The following is an 18,754-nucleotide window of genomic DNA, read 5'->3' on the forward strand; positions in this document are numbered from 1 at the left end:
GGTCTGCCTACGGTGGCCTTTCTCAATAGCAAGGCTATGCTCACTGAGTCTGTACATAGTCAAAGCTTTCCTTAAATTTGGGTCAGTCACAGTGGTCAGGTATTCTGCCACTGTGTACTCTCTGTTTAGGGCCAAATAGCATCCTAGTTTGCTATTTTTTTTGTTAATTCTTTCCAATGTGTCAAGTAATTCTCTTTTTGTTTTCTCATGATTTGGTTAGGTCTAATTGTGTTGTTGTTGTTGTCTTGGGGCTCTCTCTCTGTCTGCTCTCTTTCTCTCTCTCTGCTCTCTCTCTCTACTCTCACTCTCTGCTCTCACTCTCTGCTCTCACTCTCTGCTCTCTCTCTCTCTCTCTCTCTCTCTCTCTCTCTCTCTCTCTCTCTCTCTCTCTGCTCTCTGTCTCCACTCTCTGCGTCCTCTAACTCTCTGCACTCTTTCACTCTCTGAGTCCATTCTGCTATCGGGTGTGTGTGATCAAACTTTCTCTCCCTCTCTCAGACCCTTTCTTTTTTGCTCTCCCTCTCTCTCTCTGTTCCCTCTCTCTCTCTCTGTTCCCTTTCTCTCTCTGTTCCCTCTCTCTCTCTCTGTTCCCTCTCTCTCTCTGTTCCCTCTCTCTCTCTCTGTTCCCTTTCTCTCTCTGTTCTCTCTCTCTCTCTCTGTTCCCTCTCTCTCTGTTCCCTCTCTCTCTCTCTGTTCCCCCTCTCTCTCTCTGTTCCCTTTCTCTCTCTGTTCCCTCTCTCTCTCTGTTCCCTCTCTCTGTTCCCTCTCTCTCTCTGTTCCCTTTCTCTCTCTGTTCCCTTTCTCTCTCTGTTCCCTCTCTCTCTCTCTGTTCCCTCTCTCTCTCTGTTCCCTCTCTCTCTCTCTGTTCCCTTTCTCTCTCTGTTCTCTCTCTCTGTTCCCTCTCTCTCTCTGTTCCCTCTCTCTCTCTCTCTCTGTTCCCTCTCTCTCTCTCTGTTCCCTTTCTCTCTCTGTTCCCTCTCTCTCTCTGTTCCCTCTCTCTGTTCCCTCTCTCTCTCTGTTCCCTTTCTCTCTGTGTTCCCTCTCTCTCTCTGTTCCCTCTCTCTCTCTGTTCCCTCCCCTCTCAGTTTGCTCTGTTTACTCAGAGCGGCTGTCGTCGAGTGTGCGTGTGTGTGTCAGTATGCCATGTCGTCTCTGGGTGCCTCGTTTGTCCAGATAAAACATGAGGACCTGCGGTTCTATGAGAACTGTGGAGGGGGCAGCTTTGGGAGTGTGTACCGAGCACACTGGATATCTCAGGATAAAGAGGTCGCTGTGAAGAAACTACTCAAGCTCGAGACTGAGGTAGGAGAGGCACACATGCACACACACACTCAAGCGATTTGGTATGAAGCCGTCATGCCTTTCCTTCATGCCAGTCCTTGTCTTTGTCTTTAAGACAGCTTTCTCCTGTTCTCTCTCGTGTTCTCTCTCCTGTTCTCTCTCCTGTTTTCTCACCTGTTCTCTCTCCTGTTTTCTCTCCTGTTCTCTCTCATGTTCTCTCTCCTGTTCTCTCTCCTGTTCTCTCTCTTGTTCTCTCTCCTGTTACTTGTACCTCTCCTCTTCCTCTCATTGTGGAGTACAGCATTTGTTTATAACATAAGATTCTTCTTCTTCTTCTTCTTCTTCTTCTTCTTCTTCTTCTTCTTCTTCTTCTTCTTCTTCTTCTTCTTCTTCGTATTGTGTATGGGCTATCTGTTTCTCTGGTGTGATACTGCAGTTCAGTGATTCCCAAACAAATTATGTGGCCCTCACAATGAAAAAATAACTATTTCCTGCCACAGTCTAGTCTGAAATTGTGACCCATTATAAATTGGTTCCTGACCCAGCAGAAAACCAAGGGTTACGGTGACCTGGCCTGGCTGTGAAACTGTCATTACACTGCCTGACTTCCTCACTTGAGGGCTGAATAACTGTTGGCACATATACTGACAGGGCACTTCCAAACACATACACTACCAGTCAAAAGTTTTAGGACACCTACTCATTCAAGGGTTTTTCTTTATTTTTACTATTATCCACATTGTAGAATGTTAGTGAAGACATCAAAAACATGAAATAACACATATGGAATCATGTAGTAACCAAAAAAGTGTTAAACAAATCAAAATATAGTTTATATTTGAGATTCTTCAAATACTTGACAGCTTTGCACACTCTTGGCATTCTCACACCAGCTTCATGAGGTAGTCACCTGGAATGCATTTCAATTAACAGGTGTGCCTTCTTTATTTATCTTATTTATTAAACCTTTATTTAACTAGGCAAGTCAGTTAAGAACAAATTCTTATTTACAATGGAGGCCTACACCGGCTAAACCCGGACGACGCTGGGCCAATTGTGCGCCGCCCTATGGGACTCCCAATCACTCCCAATCACGGCCGGTTGTGATACAGCCTGGAATCGAACCAGGGGGTCTGTAGTGACGCCTCAAGCACTGAGATGCAGTGCCTTAGACCGCTGCGCCACTCGGGAGCCCGGGAGCCTTTTCTTAAAAGTTAATTTGTGGAATTGTTTTCCTTCTTAATGCGTTTGAGCCAATCAGTTGGGTTGTGACAAGGTAAGGGGGGTATACAGAAGATAGCCCTATTTGGTAAAATACCAAGTCCATATTATGGCAAGAACAGCTCAAATAAGCAAAGAGAAACGACAGTCCATCATAAATTTAAGACATGAAGGTCAGTCAATATGGAACATTTCAAGAACTTTGAAAGTTTCTTCAAGTGCAGTCGCAAAAACCATCAAGTGCTGTGATAAAACTGGCTCTCATGAGGACCGCCACAGGAATGGAAGACCCAGAGTTACCTCTGCTGCAGAGGATAAGTTCATTAGAGTTACCAGCCTCAGAAATTGCAGCCCAAATAAATGCTTCACAGAGTTCAAGTAACAGACACATCTCAACATCAACTGTTCAGAGGAGACTGCGTGAATCAGGCCTTCATGGTCGAATTGCTGCAAAGAAACCACTACTAAAGGACACCAATAAGAAGAAGAGACTTGCTTGGGCCAAGAAACACAAGCAATGGACATTAGACCGGTGGAAATTTGTCCTTTGGTCTGGAGTCCAAATTGGAGATTTTTGGTTCAAACCGCCGTGTCTTTGTGAGATGCAGTGTTGGTGAATGGATGATCTCCGCATGTGTAGTTCCCACCATAAAGCATGGAGGTGGAGGTGTTATGATGTGGGGGTGCTTTGCTGGTGACACTGTCTGTGATTTATTTAGAATTCAAGGCACACTTAACCAGCATGGCTACCACAGCATTCTGCAGCGATACGCCACCCATCTGGTTTGGGCTTAGTGGGACTATCATTTGTTTTTCAACAGGAAAATGACCCAACACACCTCCAGGCTGTGTAAGGGCTATGTTACCAAGAAGGAGAGTGATGGAGTGCTGCATCAGATGACCTGGCCTCCACAATCCCCTGAACTCAACCCAATTGAGATGGTTTGGGTTGAGTCCGACTGCAGAGTGAAGGAAACGCAGCCAACAACTTCTCAGCATATGTAGCCTTGATGTTTGGTTAGAAAACAGTGGGATTGTGTTACAGTACATTTTTCCATGACTCTATCTAGTAAGAGGTTGATACAAGTTGTTTGTGTTCTACAGTAGATATGGTCTGTTCCTGATTTGATTGATAGCATGTTGACGTTGTGTTGCTAGGTGCTCTGACCCTAAACTTAGAGTTTGAAAAAGTTCATATGTTACAGAGAAACATAGCAGGAGAATATTCTGTACAACCCTCAAATCGCTTATATCAAAGTGATCAATATCCTTTGCGTATACAGTACACCTATTGTAAGTATATACTGTGCACACCACAGGAGGCTGGTGTCACCTTAATTGGGGAGGACAGGCTCATAATAATGTCTGGAACAGAGTAAATGGAATGGTATCGAACACATCAAACATGTGGGCTCCAGGTGTTTGATGCCATTCCATTCATTCCATTCCAGCCATGCTCTTTCCTACCTACCAACTCTCTACTATCCCCCCCTCTCCCCTCTAGGCTGAGATTCTGAGTATTCTCAGTCATAAGAACATCATTCAGTTCTATGGAGCCGTACTGGAGTCCCCCAACTACGGCATCGTCACAGGTCAGTGTGTGTGTGTGTGTGTGTGTGTGTGTGTGTGTGTGTGTGTGTTTTCCTCATACACTCTCCAATGGATATGGAACCACCACAGGTTGAGGATCAACATTTAGGCCACTGACTATGTGTGTGTGTGTGTGTGTGTATGTGTGTGTGTGTTGTATTTCCTGGCAGGACATAAGCTCTGTGACAGCACTGCCCATTATAATGACTTACAGAACACACTACAAGTGTGTGTGTGTGTGTGTGTGTGTGTGTGTGTGTGTGTGTGTGTGTGTGTGTGTGTGTGTGAGCCTGAGGTGCTAAGCAATGCTTGACGTTTCTCAAGTCGTTATGAGTTCAGGTTGTGAGTGACAGCAGGAAGACTGTTGGACAATATCAACCCCTGTTCTCTCTGTGTGTGAGTGTGCGCCTGCGTGTGTGAATGTGTTTATTCTGCACTACCCTTCACTACACTGTACTGTACTGTTCTTACAAAGTGTCTTGGGTTGCAGAAGTACATTATTTTAATAAAACCCATAATTCTATTTCCTCTCCAGAGTATGCAGGTGGAGGTTCTCTGTATGAGTACCTCTCCAGTGAGCAGAGTAAGGAGATGGACATGGAACAGATCATGACCTGGGCCATAGAGATAGCCAAAGGTAAAGACAGAGTTTTAAAAACGTTTGTCTGCTCCTAGAGCAGTGGTTCCATGTATTTGATCTATTCCAGAGCTAGCACACCTGATTCAACTGGTCAACTAATCATCAAGCCCTTGAATAGGTGAATCAGGTGAGCTACTTCAGATCTACAGAATTGTGAAATGTCTGGAGAGGTTTGAGAACCACTGTCCCACAGGCCCCTTAGTATGCTAGTTCAACCAAGTCATGACTGTAGAGCACCCTTAGCTAAATATAGTATTTGGTTGAGTTCTGTCTTACAGAGGGGTATACTACAAAGCAGGATCAAGGAGTTTTTTTAAAAGATAAGCTTGAAACGTGCATGGTCTAATTGACTCAACAACCAAAAACACATAGCCTATACACTGAGTGCACAAAACATTAGGAACACCTGCCTTTTCCAGTACATAGACTGACCAGGTGAATCAAGGTGAAAGCTATAATCACTTATTGATGTCACTTGTTAAATCCACTTCAATCAGTGTAGATGAAGGAGAGGAGACAGGTTAAAGAAGGATTTTTAAGGCTTGAAACAATTGAGACACGGATTGTGTATGTGTGCAATTCAGAGGGTGAATGTGCAAGACAAAATATTTAAGTGCCATTGAACGGGGTATGGTAGTAGGTGCCAGGCCCACTGGTTTGAGTCTGTCAAGAACTGCAACGCTGCTAGGTTTTTCACGCTCAACAGTTTCCTGTGTCTATCAAGAATGGTCCACCTCCCAAAGGACATCCAGCCAACTTCACACAACTGTGGGAAGCATTGGAGTCAATATGGGCCAGAATCCCTGTGGAACGCTTTAGACACCTTGTAGAGTTCATGCCCCAATAATTGAGTCTGATCTGAGGGCAAAAGGGGGTGCAACTCAATATTAGGAAGGTGTTCCTAATGTTTTGTACACTCAGTGTATATATTATGTTTAGTTTTCTTAATGAATGAGAAAATCAACAGTTATTTATGGTTATTTATCTAAGTTAGCTGGCTAAGTGCAACAGGAGCGTATTCTTCTCCGGTGTGAGGATCAGTGACTTGTTTGGAGATTGGTAGTCATTGTTTAGCAGAGTTGTTTACATTTTGTTGGTCCGTCATTGGTCCGTGGCTGAGGATGTTTAATGTTTCTGTCCAATAGGAATGCACTATCTTCATTCGGAAGCACCAGTCAAAGTCATTCACAGAGACCTCAAGTCACGAAACGGTAACCAACTGCACACACAAATGCACACACAATCTGCAACCAAACGTATATCTACCCACCAGGATTTCACTCACTGCTACTGCTACTTAATACATTTCCGTTCTAAACCAAGCATGATGAATTAATTATAGTTTGATAGTGAAGAATGCCATTATCATGAGGAGTGGATCCTCCCCTTGTGAACTGACCTATGTCTCTGTTCTTATTGCAGTGGTACTGACAGCAGACAAAGTGCTCAAGGTGCATACAGTAGGGTCTCTAACAGTTATTGTGTGTTTCCACTTATCCATCCTTAATTTTTTTGTAGCTAAGTGTCCCAATGCTCTCTCTCTCTCTCTCTGGTCTGTTTGTCAGATCTGTGATTTTGGAGCGTCTAAGTTCCAGTCCCACACCACCCACATGACAGTGGTGGGCACCTTCCCCTGGATGGCCCCAGAAGTCATTCAGAGCCTACCTGTATCAGAGACCTGTGATACATACTCCTACGGAGTGGTGAGTGTGTCTGCGTGTCTGTGTGGGAGGGGAGGTATCTAATACGTTCTACCTCAAGTGGTCTTTCAGCAAAATATTTTTCTGCAAAAACATCTGTTATCTGGCATATCATCTTGTGTGTGTGTGTGCGCTCGTGTGTGTGTTTGTCTTACCAGGTGCTATGGGAGATGCTGACACGGGAGGTTCCCTTTAAAGGCTTTGAGGGGCTGCAGGTGGCTTGGCTGGTTGTGGAGAAACAAGAGGTACACACACACACACACACACACACACACACACATTGTTCTGATTTAGGATTAGTTAAGAGCTTCAAGGGGCCCAGATTCACTTGCAAATACAGGGAAGTCATATGCAGAACCAAACATAAAACACATGCACACACTGAACAAGCTACACACACAGAGAGCCGTAGTAACAATGTGATGCTCTCATCCTTTCCGCTGTGAGGAGGGTAAGGGGTATTTCTAGAGCTGACGTCAGCTCTCTGCTCTTGTAAAGCATGGATACTCTGCTGTCGAGCTGGGCCATGAACTGTACGGTTTCACTGTGTGTATGTGTTTGTTTGTGTGTGTGTAGGGGGCTTTATACTGTGTGTGTGTGTGTGTAGGGCAGGGTTTCCCAAACTCGGTCCTCGGGACCCCAAGGGGTGCACGTTTAGGTTTTTGCCATAGGACTACACAGCTGATTTAAATAATCAACTAAATATCAAGCTTTGATCATTTGAATCAGTGTTAGGGCAACAACCAAAACGTGCACCCCTGCAGTTTGGGAAACTCTGGTGTAGGGGGTTATATGCGTGTGTGTGTGTGTGTGTGGAAGGGGGTTGGAACTGTGTGTGTATTCCATTAATAGTGTGCTGAACTGTATAGAGATCTGAGAACATGATTCCTGAGTATCCCAGTATGCTCTTGGATTGGGTCCAATAGTGGTCCCTAAATAACGAGAGAGAGAGAGAGAGAGAGAGAGAGAGAGAGAGAGAGAGAGAGAGAGAGAGAGAGAGAGAGAGAGAGAGAGAGAGAGAGAGAGAGAGAGAGAGAGAGAGAGAGAGAGAGAGAGAGAGAGAGAGAGAGAGAGAGAGAGAGAGAGAGAGAGAGAGAGAGAGAGAGAGAGAGAGAGAGAGAGAGAGGTGACCTTTACACAAACCGTTACTGAGAGAGATTTATTTCAGTTTAAATCCCTCCAGAGAAAACTGTTTCCATATTATCCCCTTGCCCCTATCAGTGGATGTGTCCTTTAACCTGTTGTTGCTTTGTACTGCCCCCCGGAGCCTGAGCATTGGGTTTTCTTTCATAGTAATATTGCCTTGGTTTCCTACTTCATAATGTGAATGTGTTCCTATGAGTGTAAAAGATTCCTGTGTGTTCCAGAGGCTGACCATCCCCACCAGTTGTCCGCCTAGCTTTGCTGACCTGATGAAGAGATGCTGGCAGGCCGAACCAAAGGTGAGAGGGCAAAGGTCAGGGCTACCACTCAATGATCACCATATCTGGCCCTGGAGACTCAATATCCTGTGCACCCTATAATTCTCCAGGGCCAGAGTTATACAACGCAGCAGCTGGTACTGAACTTAGTAACCTGGGCTATGAAGTCTGGCTTACTATGAACTGTTACAGAAGCCTGAACTATTGATACAGTCCTAGTGTGCATAAACACATTAGTAAATACTACAGTAAAGTCCCCAAAAACACTACAGTAAATATTATAGTATACTACAGTCCGCAAAAACACTACAGTAAATACTACAGTAAAGTCTGCAAAAACACTACAGTGAACACTATAGTATTCCTACCATTGTACACTATATCCTTTTTTTCATGTGGGAACTTGGCACTGTGTCCACTACAATTTAATTTGAGGCTTAGCTGAAAAATATAAAAAGCTGCAGTTGCAGTGTTGATATTTTGTGTGTGTGTTTTCTAGGAGCGTCCGGTGTTTAAGCAGGTCTTGGGGACTCTGGAGACAATGTCTAATGACAGCAGACTACCAGACCAGTGCAACTCATTCCTACACAACAAGGACCAGTGGAGGTATGCAGTGTGCAGTGTGTGTGTGTGTGTGCGTGTGTGTGTGTGTAATACAGGTGGTACAGTAAGTACAGTCTGAATTGTTTAAGCTCCATCTTTCTGAAGCCAGACACAGGACAGAGAGCAGGGCTCATTGTATACACTCACAACCTAACAAGAGGCCCCAGTGTGTGGGTGGGTGGGTGGTGTGTGTGTGTGTGTGTGTGTGTGTGTGTGTGTGTGTGTGTGTGTGTGTCTCAGGAGAGAAGCTGAATGCATGACCCTGCTGGCTCGTTGGCTTTGGTCTATAATAAGACTCTCTGGAAACTATCCATGTAGGAGATTCCTCTACTTAGCCTGTTTCCACCAGAGACCAAGGGAGAGGGGGACAGAGAGAAAGAGAGAGAGAGAGAGAGAGAGAGAGAGAGAGAGCGACAGGAAGAAGAAAGAGTTCACATAAGAAGCATATAGGGGGCAGCTAGAAGTCAAGTATGGTTAAAAGAGGGAAGGGGGCACTGTATAGAGCTGACACGAAATGTAGAGGGTGAAAAAGAAAACACTGATCAAGACAGAATAGAGAAGAGAGACAAGAGGGAGGAGAGGAAGGAGGAGGAGGAGGGAGAAAGAGGGGGAGGGTGAGGAGGAGGGAGAGGGTGACAGATTCTGTTCGTGTTTGACATGAGTGTGGCAAGATAATCAATTATGAGAGAAGAATAGAGAATGGGTGGAAAGATCTGGGTGAGAGAGGGGAGGGAGAGGGTGGGGGAGAGTGGGGGAGAGAGAGAGGGGAGGGAGAGAATGGGGAGAGAGAAGGGGAGGGAGAGAGTGGGGGGAGAGAGAAGGGGATGGAGAGTGTGGGAGAGCAAGGGGAGGGAGAAAGTGGGGGGAGAGAGAGTGGGAAAGAGAGAGGGGGGAGAGAGAGATGGGGACAGAGATGGGGAGGGAGAGTGAGAGGGAGGGAGAGAGTTGGGGAGAGAGAGGGGGAGGGCAAGAGTGGGGGAGAGAGAGGGTGAGGGAAAGGGGGAGGGAGTGGGAGAGAGAGGGGGGAGGGAGAGAGGGGGAGAGAGAGAGTAGGGGAGAGTGGGGGAGAGAGAGAGGGGAGAGAGAGAGGGGGAGCGAGAGGGGGAAGGAGACAGTGGGAGGGAGAGGGTGGGGGAGAGTGGGGGAGAGAGAGGGGAGGGAGAGGAAGAGTGATAGAGTGCGGGATAGAGAGGGAGAGAGTGGGGGGAGAGAGAGGGGAGAGTGTGGGAGAGCAAGGGGGAGGGAGATAGTGGGGGAGAGAGAGTGCGGGAGAGAGAGGGGGGAGAGAGAGATGGGGACGGAGATGGGGAGGGATAGTGAGGGGGAGGGAGAGAGTTGGGGAGAGAGAGGGGGAGGGCAAGAGTGGGGGAGAGAGAGGGAGAGAGGGGGAGGGAGAGGGGGAAGGAGAGAGTGGGAAGAAGAGAGTGGGGGGGCGGGGAGACAGAGAGAGAGAGAGAGAGAGCGACAGGAAGAAGAAAGAGTTCACATAAGAAGCATATAGGGGGCAGCTAGAAGTCAAGTATGGGAAAAAGAGGAAAGGGGGGCACTGTATAGAGAGGACACGAAATGTAGAGGGTGAAAAAGAAAACACTGATCAAGACAGAATAGAGAAGAGAGACAAGAGGGAGGAGAGGAAGGAGGAGGAGGGAGAAAGAGGGGGAGGGTGAGGAGGAGGGAGAGGGTGACAGATTCTGTTCGTGTTTGACATGAGTGTGGCAAGATAATCAATTATGAGAGAAGAATAGAGAATGGGTGGAAAGATCTGGGTGAGAGAGGGGGAGGGAGAGGGTGGGGGAGAGTGGGGGAGAGAGAGGGAGGGAGAGAGTGGGGGAGAGAGAAGGGGAGGGAGAGAGTGGGGGAGAGAGAAGGGGATGGAGAGTGTGGGAGAGCAAGGGGGAGAGAGATAGTGGGGGGAGAGAGAGTGGGGGAGAGAGATGGGGGAGAGAGAGATGGGGACGGAGATGGGGAGGGAGAGGGAGGGGGAGGGGGAGGGAGAGAGTTGGGGAGAGAGAGGGGAGGGCAAGAGTGGGGGGAGAGAGGGTGAGGGAGAGAGTGAGGGAGAGAGAGTGGGAGAGAGAGGGGGAGGGAGAGAGTGGGAGGGAGAGAGGGGGAGAGAGAGAGTGGGGGAGAGAGAGAGGGGGAGAGAGAGAGGGGGAGCGAGAGGGGGAAGGAGACAGTGGGAGGGGAGAGGGTGGGGGGAGAGTGGGGGGAGAGAGAGGGAGGGAGAGGAAGAGTGATAGAGTGCGGGATAGAGAGGGAGAGAGTGGGGGAGAGAGGGGGGAGAGTGTGGGAGAGCAGGGGGAGGGAGATAGTGGGGGAGAGAGAGGGGGAGAGAGAGATGGGGACGGAGATGGGGGAGGGAGAGTGAGGGGGAGGGAGAGAGTTGGGGAGAGAGATGGGGAGGGCAAGAGTGGGGGAGAGAGAGGGTGAGGGAAAGAGTGAGGGAGAGAGAGGGGGAGGGAGAGAGGGAGAGAGGGGGGGAGAGAGAGAGTGGGGGAGAGAGAGAGGGGGAGAGAGAGGGGGAAGGAGAGAGTGGGAGGAAGAGAGTGGGGGTTGTCAAGGGAAGGAGGGAGGGAGGTTTACAGAGGGGAAACGTTGTGAGGAGGGCTTTAAGAGGCTGAGAGAAGTAGGGATAGTGTGATTGGGGTTCGGAGAGAGGGAGAAGTTTGAAGAGAGGGAGAGTTGGAAGAGAGGGAAAGGGGGAGGGAGATATATCCATGCGTCAGATGTCTTTATATTTAGGTGCTGTGTGTGTGTTTTTGTGTGAATGTGTGTGTGAGTGAGAGTGGGGGGAAGCATTCCATTATATCCTTTCATATCACAGACTAAACAGTGCCCCATAGTGGAATAAACCGACAGCACTAGATAGATAGTGAGAGCTAGACAATGTCAGGGAATGGACAATGGGCATAATATAACAGTAGCTCTCCTCTCTGTAGGTGTGAGATAGATGCTACATTGGAGAGGTTGCGGAGGCTGGAGAGAGACCTGGGCACTAAAGAGAAGGAGCTGGAGGAGAGAGAGAGAAGACTGAAACTATGGGAGGAGAGACTGATGGAGAAATCCAATGTGACCCCTGTGAGTAGCCAACATGTTTGGCCGAGTTTCAAAGACCACAATGCTTCATTCGGATACATGTACATGTTCTATTTGTTTTACAACCTTATTTGAGATGTAATATTTGAAAGAGTCATGTTGTAGAGTGTCAAGCCCGTCAAGCCCGTCAAGCCCGTCAACCCCCCCGTCCCCCTATTTCTTTCTCTCTTTCAGTTCTTCTCCCCCATAGCATCAGGCATCAGCTCGGAGTCGTTCTTCCATTCTCAGTCTCAGGAGTCCAACAGCGCCAAGATATCCTGCCTCATCAGAACCCTCAGCAATGAAGAGAAGGAGAGGGGGATGGAGGGAGCGATGGACAGGAGGATAGGGGGGTTCCAGTCAATGCTTAGAGGCTTCTCAAGCAGTCTTGGGGAGGCGGATGGGGATGAAGGGATAGAGGTAGAGAGAGAGGGGGAGAGAGAGAAGGAGAGGGAGACTGAGGGAGGGATAGATGGGGGGTGTCTGGCGCTAGGGGAGGGGGGGCGTTTACAAATCATGCTAAAGGGGTTTCAGGGTGGGATTGGAGATGTAGAGGGGGAGGAAAGGTTATGGGGGGAGAGTGAGAGACAAGAGGGATGGAGGGAGCGAACGAAGGAGGAGAGGGTGGTGGAGGGGTGGAGTATGGAGGGAGGGAGGCTACAGTCCATGTTTAGCGAACTGAGTGGGGGGAGTTTGTTTGGGGACATGCTCTCTGTAGATGATATTGGGGGGATAGAAGGGATAGGTGACATGGATATGAACATGGGGGTGATAGGTGACCTGGGGCTGGTAGGGGTCAGGGGTGATATGGCTGGGGTCATAAGTCATAAGGTCAGGAGTGAGTTAGGGGTCAGAGGTCAGGGGGTGAGGTCGGGGGTACAGGTGAGCATGCGGACAACGTCCAATCAGAACTCTTCTAAGACTTGCAGCATGCTACAGGGAACCAAAATCAATATGGCCGCCACCGCTGCGGTGTTGGACATGAACATGATGGAGCTGGGCTGGTCTGACGACGACAGTGACTAGGAGAACACACACACACACACACACACCAGGATACTGGGAAGGTACATGCACACAATTTTGGTTTTGTCACATCATTATTTTCTTTTTTAATTTAATCAAAATGTATACACCCCCTGTTGTGAGGACTGTAGGGGATAGTAGTGATGAATTGTGAGCAGTGTGGATTTCCTCCTGCTAACTGTCCTGTTGTTCTGGTGTATTGAAGCCTTTAAAGTGACATGTAACTGATGTGCCATATTAACAAATGTTACATAGACCAAAGAGCACTTTGTGGAGGCTAAGTACAGGGTACCATCCAATGTTCTATGCTTTTAGACCATTGATACAGTTCATTTGTTCAAAAACTAAACTTTGAAGTAATGGATTCTTACTGTAATCAAATGTCTGAAACTATTTTGCAGCTCCCTTCTCTGTATATTGTATTGTTTTTCAATAAATTCAGAAAAATACTGATATTTTAATTTAAGTCATGACATTTTTTTTTTTTTCATATAGCTAAAACAGTACTATACAAATGTCTTTATATTTCGATAGCAGCATCAAACCACACTGAGCAACATAATGAGGAAAATACACAGCCTACGAACAGCTAACGAAATAACTACCTCACTCCTTTCCAACCCCCCCCCCCTCCCAAAAAAAGCCCTTAAACCAACACCCTTGTAGAGGAGCAGGCCCCTCATCCTTCTCCACCTTCACCTTATTTCTTCTGCCTACTGACAGCTGGCTCATACACTGACAGCATTGCTAACCCAGCTAGTACCAACTTGGCTCGTCTCTCTCCTGATCTCCCTACCTTCTCACCCCCTAACCCCTAACACCTACCTCTACACACTGACCAGCAGTGCCACCCCGGCCAGTACAAATGTAGCTGGTCTCTCTCTGGTCTTGAGGCTGAAGGTCCAGACATAAGTGGTTCCTCTCAGCTTGGTATTGTACAGGGGACACTCATAGATATTACGCATCGTCTGTCGTTAGGTACAGCTCGTACTGAGATGACTGGCATGGAGTGGGTTAACTCCTTCAGACGGGCCTCAGTGATCACCCCACCCTGAGTGTGCAATCTCTCACCTGGGGGAGAAAGAGGGGAGGGAAAGGAGGGTGAAGTTAATGAAGATTAATGAACTAGGAAGTATGTGTTCATGAGAAGTGGAGAGAAGGAAGGGAGTGTATACTGTACCTTCCATATATGGTCCGTATTTATGCTCCCTCTCTGGCAGGCTGGTTGAACTCCTTCTTAAACTTCTCAGTCACATTCACAGTCAGGTTGATCTTATCCAACGGTCCACACGTTCTTATGAGCCAGAGACTGCATTACCGCTGAAGGGAGAGGGGGTAGTTAAGTAAAATCATTCCACTGAACAGAGAATAACAAGAGGCAACTGACAGTTACAACATAAGTTGGTGATGTAATTAGAAGTGGATTGTCATGTTGTTTGTAAGTGTGTGTGGGGCGATATGTGTGTGTGTTAACCGCGAGGAAGGACTATGGGTTGAAGAGTCCAGACTGCCAGACCACACTGAGCAGAGCCAGGTCCTGAGTCCAGCTGTCCAGCTCTCTACAGCACAGCAACACATCATTATACCTGACGCACGCACACACGCACGCACACACACACACACACACACACACACACACACACACACACACACACACACACATACACATACACATACACACACACACACACACACACACCGCACATAGCAACATCAATAAACTATTCCACATGTCTCACAGACAGCACAACAGCATGTCATTACACCTGGTAAACACATACACAGAGCACAGCAACAGAGCCTCATTCTAGTCCACGCTCATTTTTGCAATGTGTAAAAAAAAAAGCTTAATTATTTTGACAAGAGATCCAATTTCGTCATGTAATTGTTTTTGATTTGAACTCACATTTCACGATCTGACATAATGGTAGGTAACCTTTTAGGCTTTACATTAGAAATGTGCTATTTGTTCATGGTTTTTCATAAACATTTTAAGGCCCAGCGCACTCAAAAACATGATTTTCCTGTGTTTTTTATACACTGAACAAAAAATATAAATGCAACATGTAAAGTGTAGGTCCCATCTTTCATGAGCTGAAATAAAAGATCCCAGACATTTTCCATACGCACAAAAAGCGTATTTCTCTTAAATTTTGTGCACAAATTTGTTTACATCGCTGTTAGTGAGCATTTCTCCTTTGCCAAGTTTTCCCTTCCCCACTCAGACAACTCCCAGACCGTCGTAGCAAAATTCTTGCTTGAGAAATTGCTAAGAAGCTATTTTATTTTTTTACCATTTTTATTGTAAACAATCACAGTAAGGTACTTAATTGTTACCCAGAAATGATTTGATATTGCGATAAAAACGGCTGCCTTGGACCTTTAAGCTCTACTTGGTTGGAGAACAAGGTATATGGCAGCTCTCTAGGTTATGCGTACTGTAATCCGCCGCATGCCTTCTCCTGGCGGACATCGGTGAATAAATGTTACAATATCATTCCTGTTATAATATGGTGAGCATAAAGGTATTTTCGTAGAGTTCAGTGTTGCTTTGCTGTGTTTGTGATAGTAATATTCCTGCTCCCGGAAAAGGTCCACCCTCTCATCTGCCAATGCAGCCCGTCTTGGTGTGCTAGGGAACACTCACCGCTTCACTACTGCTGTTGTCCTCGGTCATGGGGCTGGAAGAAGGGAGGGAGGGAGTTTTGGTTTTAGAGGAGAAAGAGTAGAGGTACGCGTTCTGACATGGAGGAGAGAGGGAGAAGGAGACGGGGAGAAGGAGAGAGGGAGAAGGAGAGAGGGAGAAGGAGACAGGGAGAAGGAGAGAGGGAGAAGGAGAGAGGGAAAAGGAGACAGGGAAAAGGAGACAGGGAGAAGGAGAGAGGGAGAAGGAGAGAGGGAGAAGGAGACAGGGAGAAGGAGAGAGGGAGAAGGAGAGAGGGAGAAGGAGACAGGGAGAAGGAGAGAGGGAGAAGGAGAGAGGGAAAAGGAGACAGGGAAAAGGAGACAGGGAGAAGGAGAGAGGGAGAAGGAGAGAGGGAGAAGGAGAGAGGGAGAAGGAGACAGGGAGAAGGAGACAGGGAGAATGAGAGAGGGAGAATGAGAGAGGGAGAAGGAGAGAGGGAGAAGGAGAGAGGGAGAAGGAGACAGGGAGAAGGAGAGAGGGAGAAGGAGAGAGGGAGAAGGAGACAGGGGGAAGGAGAGAGGGAGAAGGAGAGAGGGAGAAGGAGAGAGGGAGAAGGAGAGAGGGAGAAGGAGACAGGGAGAAGGAGACAGGGAGAAGGAGAGAGGGAGAAGGAGAGAGGAAGAAGGAGAGAGGGAGAGAGAAAAGGATGGAGTAAAGGACAGAAAGAGGACTGAAAGAAAAACAGCCTACCTACGAAGCTGAACGCTAAGGTGAAAGTAAATAAAACCTTCAAGCCAAGACCCAGTTGAGTTCAACCATTTGGTAAACACGGCTATAGAGATGCACAATAGCAACCTCTCAAAGCTAAATATATACTGTATTTGTCTATGTAGACCTAGAATGCTGTAGCCGATATGAGGACAGGTGAGGAGGTAAGCTGATACCACACCTACAGACTGTCACCTGACACCATGGCAACAGAAGGGGACAGATCTCAACACATTGTCCACCTGTCACAGCCAGGTCATGTGAAACATGAGCCTTCAGGTCCTGATTGTGACGCCTACAACCACTAACAGATCCACTTTCTCACCACATGAGGGCAGTGTGGGATAACGTTTGGTAGAAGGGACTTCAGCTCTAATCCAAAGTGATCCGAACCATGACATCCTATTTGACATGATACAGCATTTATGCAGAAACATGGAAAAATTGGACATTTTTATAACTGTGTTACTTAAAATACCACATTTCTGATTAACCTTTTAAAGAATACCCATTTTGCCTCTAACTGTAATGCATAGATGTAATAATGCCATAATATAAGGTGGGACGACTGGGGATGATGATGCTATCAGTGATCATTGGCATTTTAGTCCAAATTGACCCTATTCTTCTTATAAACTATGGATAAATGTAGCTCAATGGTCCCAAAGCAATGCTACACTACGTGACCAAAAGTATGTGGACGCCTGTTCGTCAAACATCTCATTCCAAAATCATGGGCATTAATATGGAGTTGGTCCCCCCTTTGCTGCTGTAACAGCCTCCACTCTTCTGGGAAGGCTTTCCAGTAGATGTTGGAACATTGCTGCGGGGACTTGCTTCCATTCTACCACAAGAGCATTCGGCTCGCAGTCGGCGTTCCAATTCATCCCAAAGGTGTTCGATGGGTTTGAGGTCAGGGTTCTGTGCTGGCCAGTCAAGTTCTTCCACACCGATCTCGACAAACTATTTCTGTATGGACCTCTCTTTGTGCATGGGGGCGTTGTCATGCTGAAACAGGAAAGGGCCTTGGCCAAACTGTTGCCACAAAACTGGAAGCACAGAATCGTCTAGAATGTCATTGTATGCTGTAGCGTTAGAATTTCCCTTCACTGGAACTAAGGGGCCTAGCCCGAACCATGAAAAATAGCCCCAGACCATTATTTCTCCTTCGTCAAACTTTACAGTTGTCCCTATGCATTGGGGCAGTTAGCGTTCTCCTGGTATCCGCCAAACACAGATTCGTCCTTCGGACTGCCAGATGGTGAAGCGTGATTCATCACTCCAGAGAACGCGTTTCCACTGCTCCAGAGTCCAATGGCGGCGAGCTTTACACCGCTCCAGCCAACGCTTGGCATTGCTCATGGTGATCTTAGGCTTGTGTGCAGCTGCTCAGCCATGGAAACCCATTTCATGAAGCTCTCGACAAACAGTTATTGTGCTGCCGTTGCTTCCAGAGGCTGTAAAGAACTCGGTAGTGAGTTTTGCAACCTAGGAGCTACGCGCTTCAGCACTCGGCAGTCCCATTCTGTGAGCTTGTGTGGCCTACCACTTCGCGGCTGAGCCGTTGTTGCTCCTAGACGTTTCCACTTCACAATAACAGCACTTACAGTTGACCGGTGCAGCTCTAGAAGGGCAGAAATTTGACGTACTGACTTGTTGGAAAGGTGGCATTCTGTGACGGTGCCACGTTGAAAGTCACTGAGCTCTTCAGTAATGTCATTCTACTGCCAATGTTTGTCTATGGAGATGGCATGGCTGTGTGCTCGATTTTATACTCCTGTCAGCAACGGGTGTGGCTGAAATAGCCGAATCCACTAATTTGAAGGGGTGTCCACATACTTTTGTATAAATAGTGTATGTTTTGAGTTCAATATTTCTGGGTAAATTGGAAATAGAAGTTGAGGACTAATTTATTTGGTGTACCTTGATTGAACTACCCTTCTAAAGGACAATGTGGCCTGACATTCAGGGCTTCTACTGGACCAGTCTCTCAGTAATTCAGGTTAGGACCAACAAACAGCATTTTGTTGTGGCCATATTTTTTAAAAATTATTATTATTTTATTTTTTAAATTTATTATCTTTTTTATCTTTATCTTTTTCTTTTTTTTGGGCGGGGATGGATCAGCTTAATATTGCAGATAGATTGTATATTCTATCAATGTAATTGTCTGCATCACTTCCAATCCCCCATGTTTTTTATATATATACTCCCCTTTATTACTTTTCAACCCCGCCATCCTTTCCCTACTTGGAGTAAATTAGTGAACAACAATACCCAGGCCTCTACTTCCGGTCTATACTTACTATCTACACCTTATGGACACAGTTAATTTTAAAATAATTCTGTTATATATATATTTTTTTTTTGCTCCTGAACTTCTTCTACTCTCAACCTCTCCGATCATTTTCATGATGTCCATCCGGTTTGCTTCTATATGCCATATCTTTCTAACTGTGCTCTTTCCCAAAAGCTCCCAACATACAACCTATATACTTATTATGGACACAGTATGCTTACATTATTAGCTATCTTTGTTATTATTTGTTGTTATTTGTTATTAGTCCCATCCTTCAACTCTATTCAATACCTCCCATCTATCTCTTAACACCATCCATATAGGATTTCTATTTGCCATATATATTTCAACCGTACTGTGATGTTTTACAAAAGTTCTGAACCTTTCTATTCTCATTGCTTCTACAGATTGTGAATTAAAAATAAACAGTTTTGCTAAAAGTATTATTATATTATTGATCGATTGACTATGACTTTTCAGATCACCCAGTAATGCTATCTGCAA

General features: G+C 46.5%; 1 protein-coding gene across 1 annotated transcript; it reads left to right on the top strand.

Annotated features, from left to right (window-relative positions):
• The first annotated feature begins 1,049 nt into the window (after window positions 1-1,049).
• LOC121535537 (mitogen-activated protein kinase kinase kinase 20) lies at window positions 1,050-13,006 on the top strand. The gene is made up of 12 exons (XM_041842707.2): window positions 1,050-1,302; window positions 4,007-4,094; window positions 4,628-4,729; window positions 5,878-5,943; window positions 6,155-6,183; window positions 6,298-6,435; window positions 6,591-6,677; window positions 7,800-7,874; window positions 8,353-8,459; window positions 11,396-11,534; window positions 11,727-11,896; window positions 12,368-13,006. Exons 1-12 carry the CDS (start codon window positions 1,144-1,146, stop codon window positions 12,555-12,557), a joined length of 1,350 nt encoding a protein of 449 aa, XP_041698641.2. The 5' UTR covers window positions 1,050-1,143; the 3' UTR covers window positions 12,558-13,006.
• Window positions 13,007-18,754: the final 5,748 nt, after the last annotated feature.

The sequence above is a fragment of the Coregonus clupeaformis genome, chromosome 21 (assembly GCF_020615455.1).
Source record: "Coregonus clupeaformis isolate EN_2021a chromosome 21, ASM2061545v1, whole genome shotgun sequence".
NCBI lineage: Eukaryota > Metazoa > Chordata > Actinopteri > Salmoniformes > Salmonidae > Coregonus > Coregonus clupeaformis.

Coding starts and splice junctions, on each gene's coding strand:
- LOC121535537 (XM_041842707.2), top strand. CDS start 1,144: ATGTCGTCTCTGGGTGCCTCGTTTGTCCAGATAAAACATGAGGACCTG. Junction 6,436..6,590: donor ATACATACTCCTACGGAGTG/GTGAGTGTGTCT, acceptor TTGTCTTACCAG/GTGCTATGGGAGATGCTGAC. Junction 8,460..11,395: donor CACAACAAGGACCAGTGGAG/GTATGCAGTGTG, acceptor TCCTCTCTGTAG/GTGTGAGATAGATGCTACAT.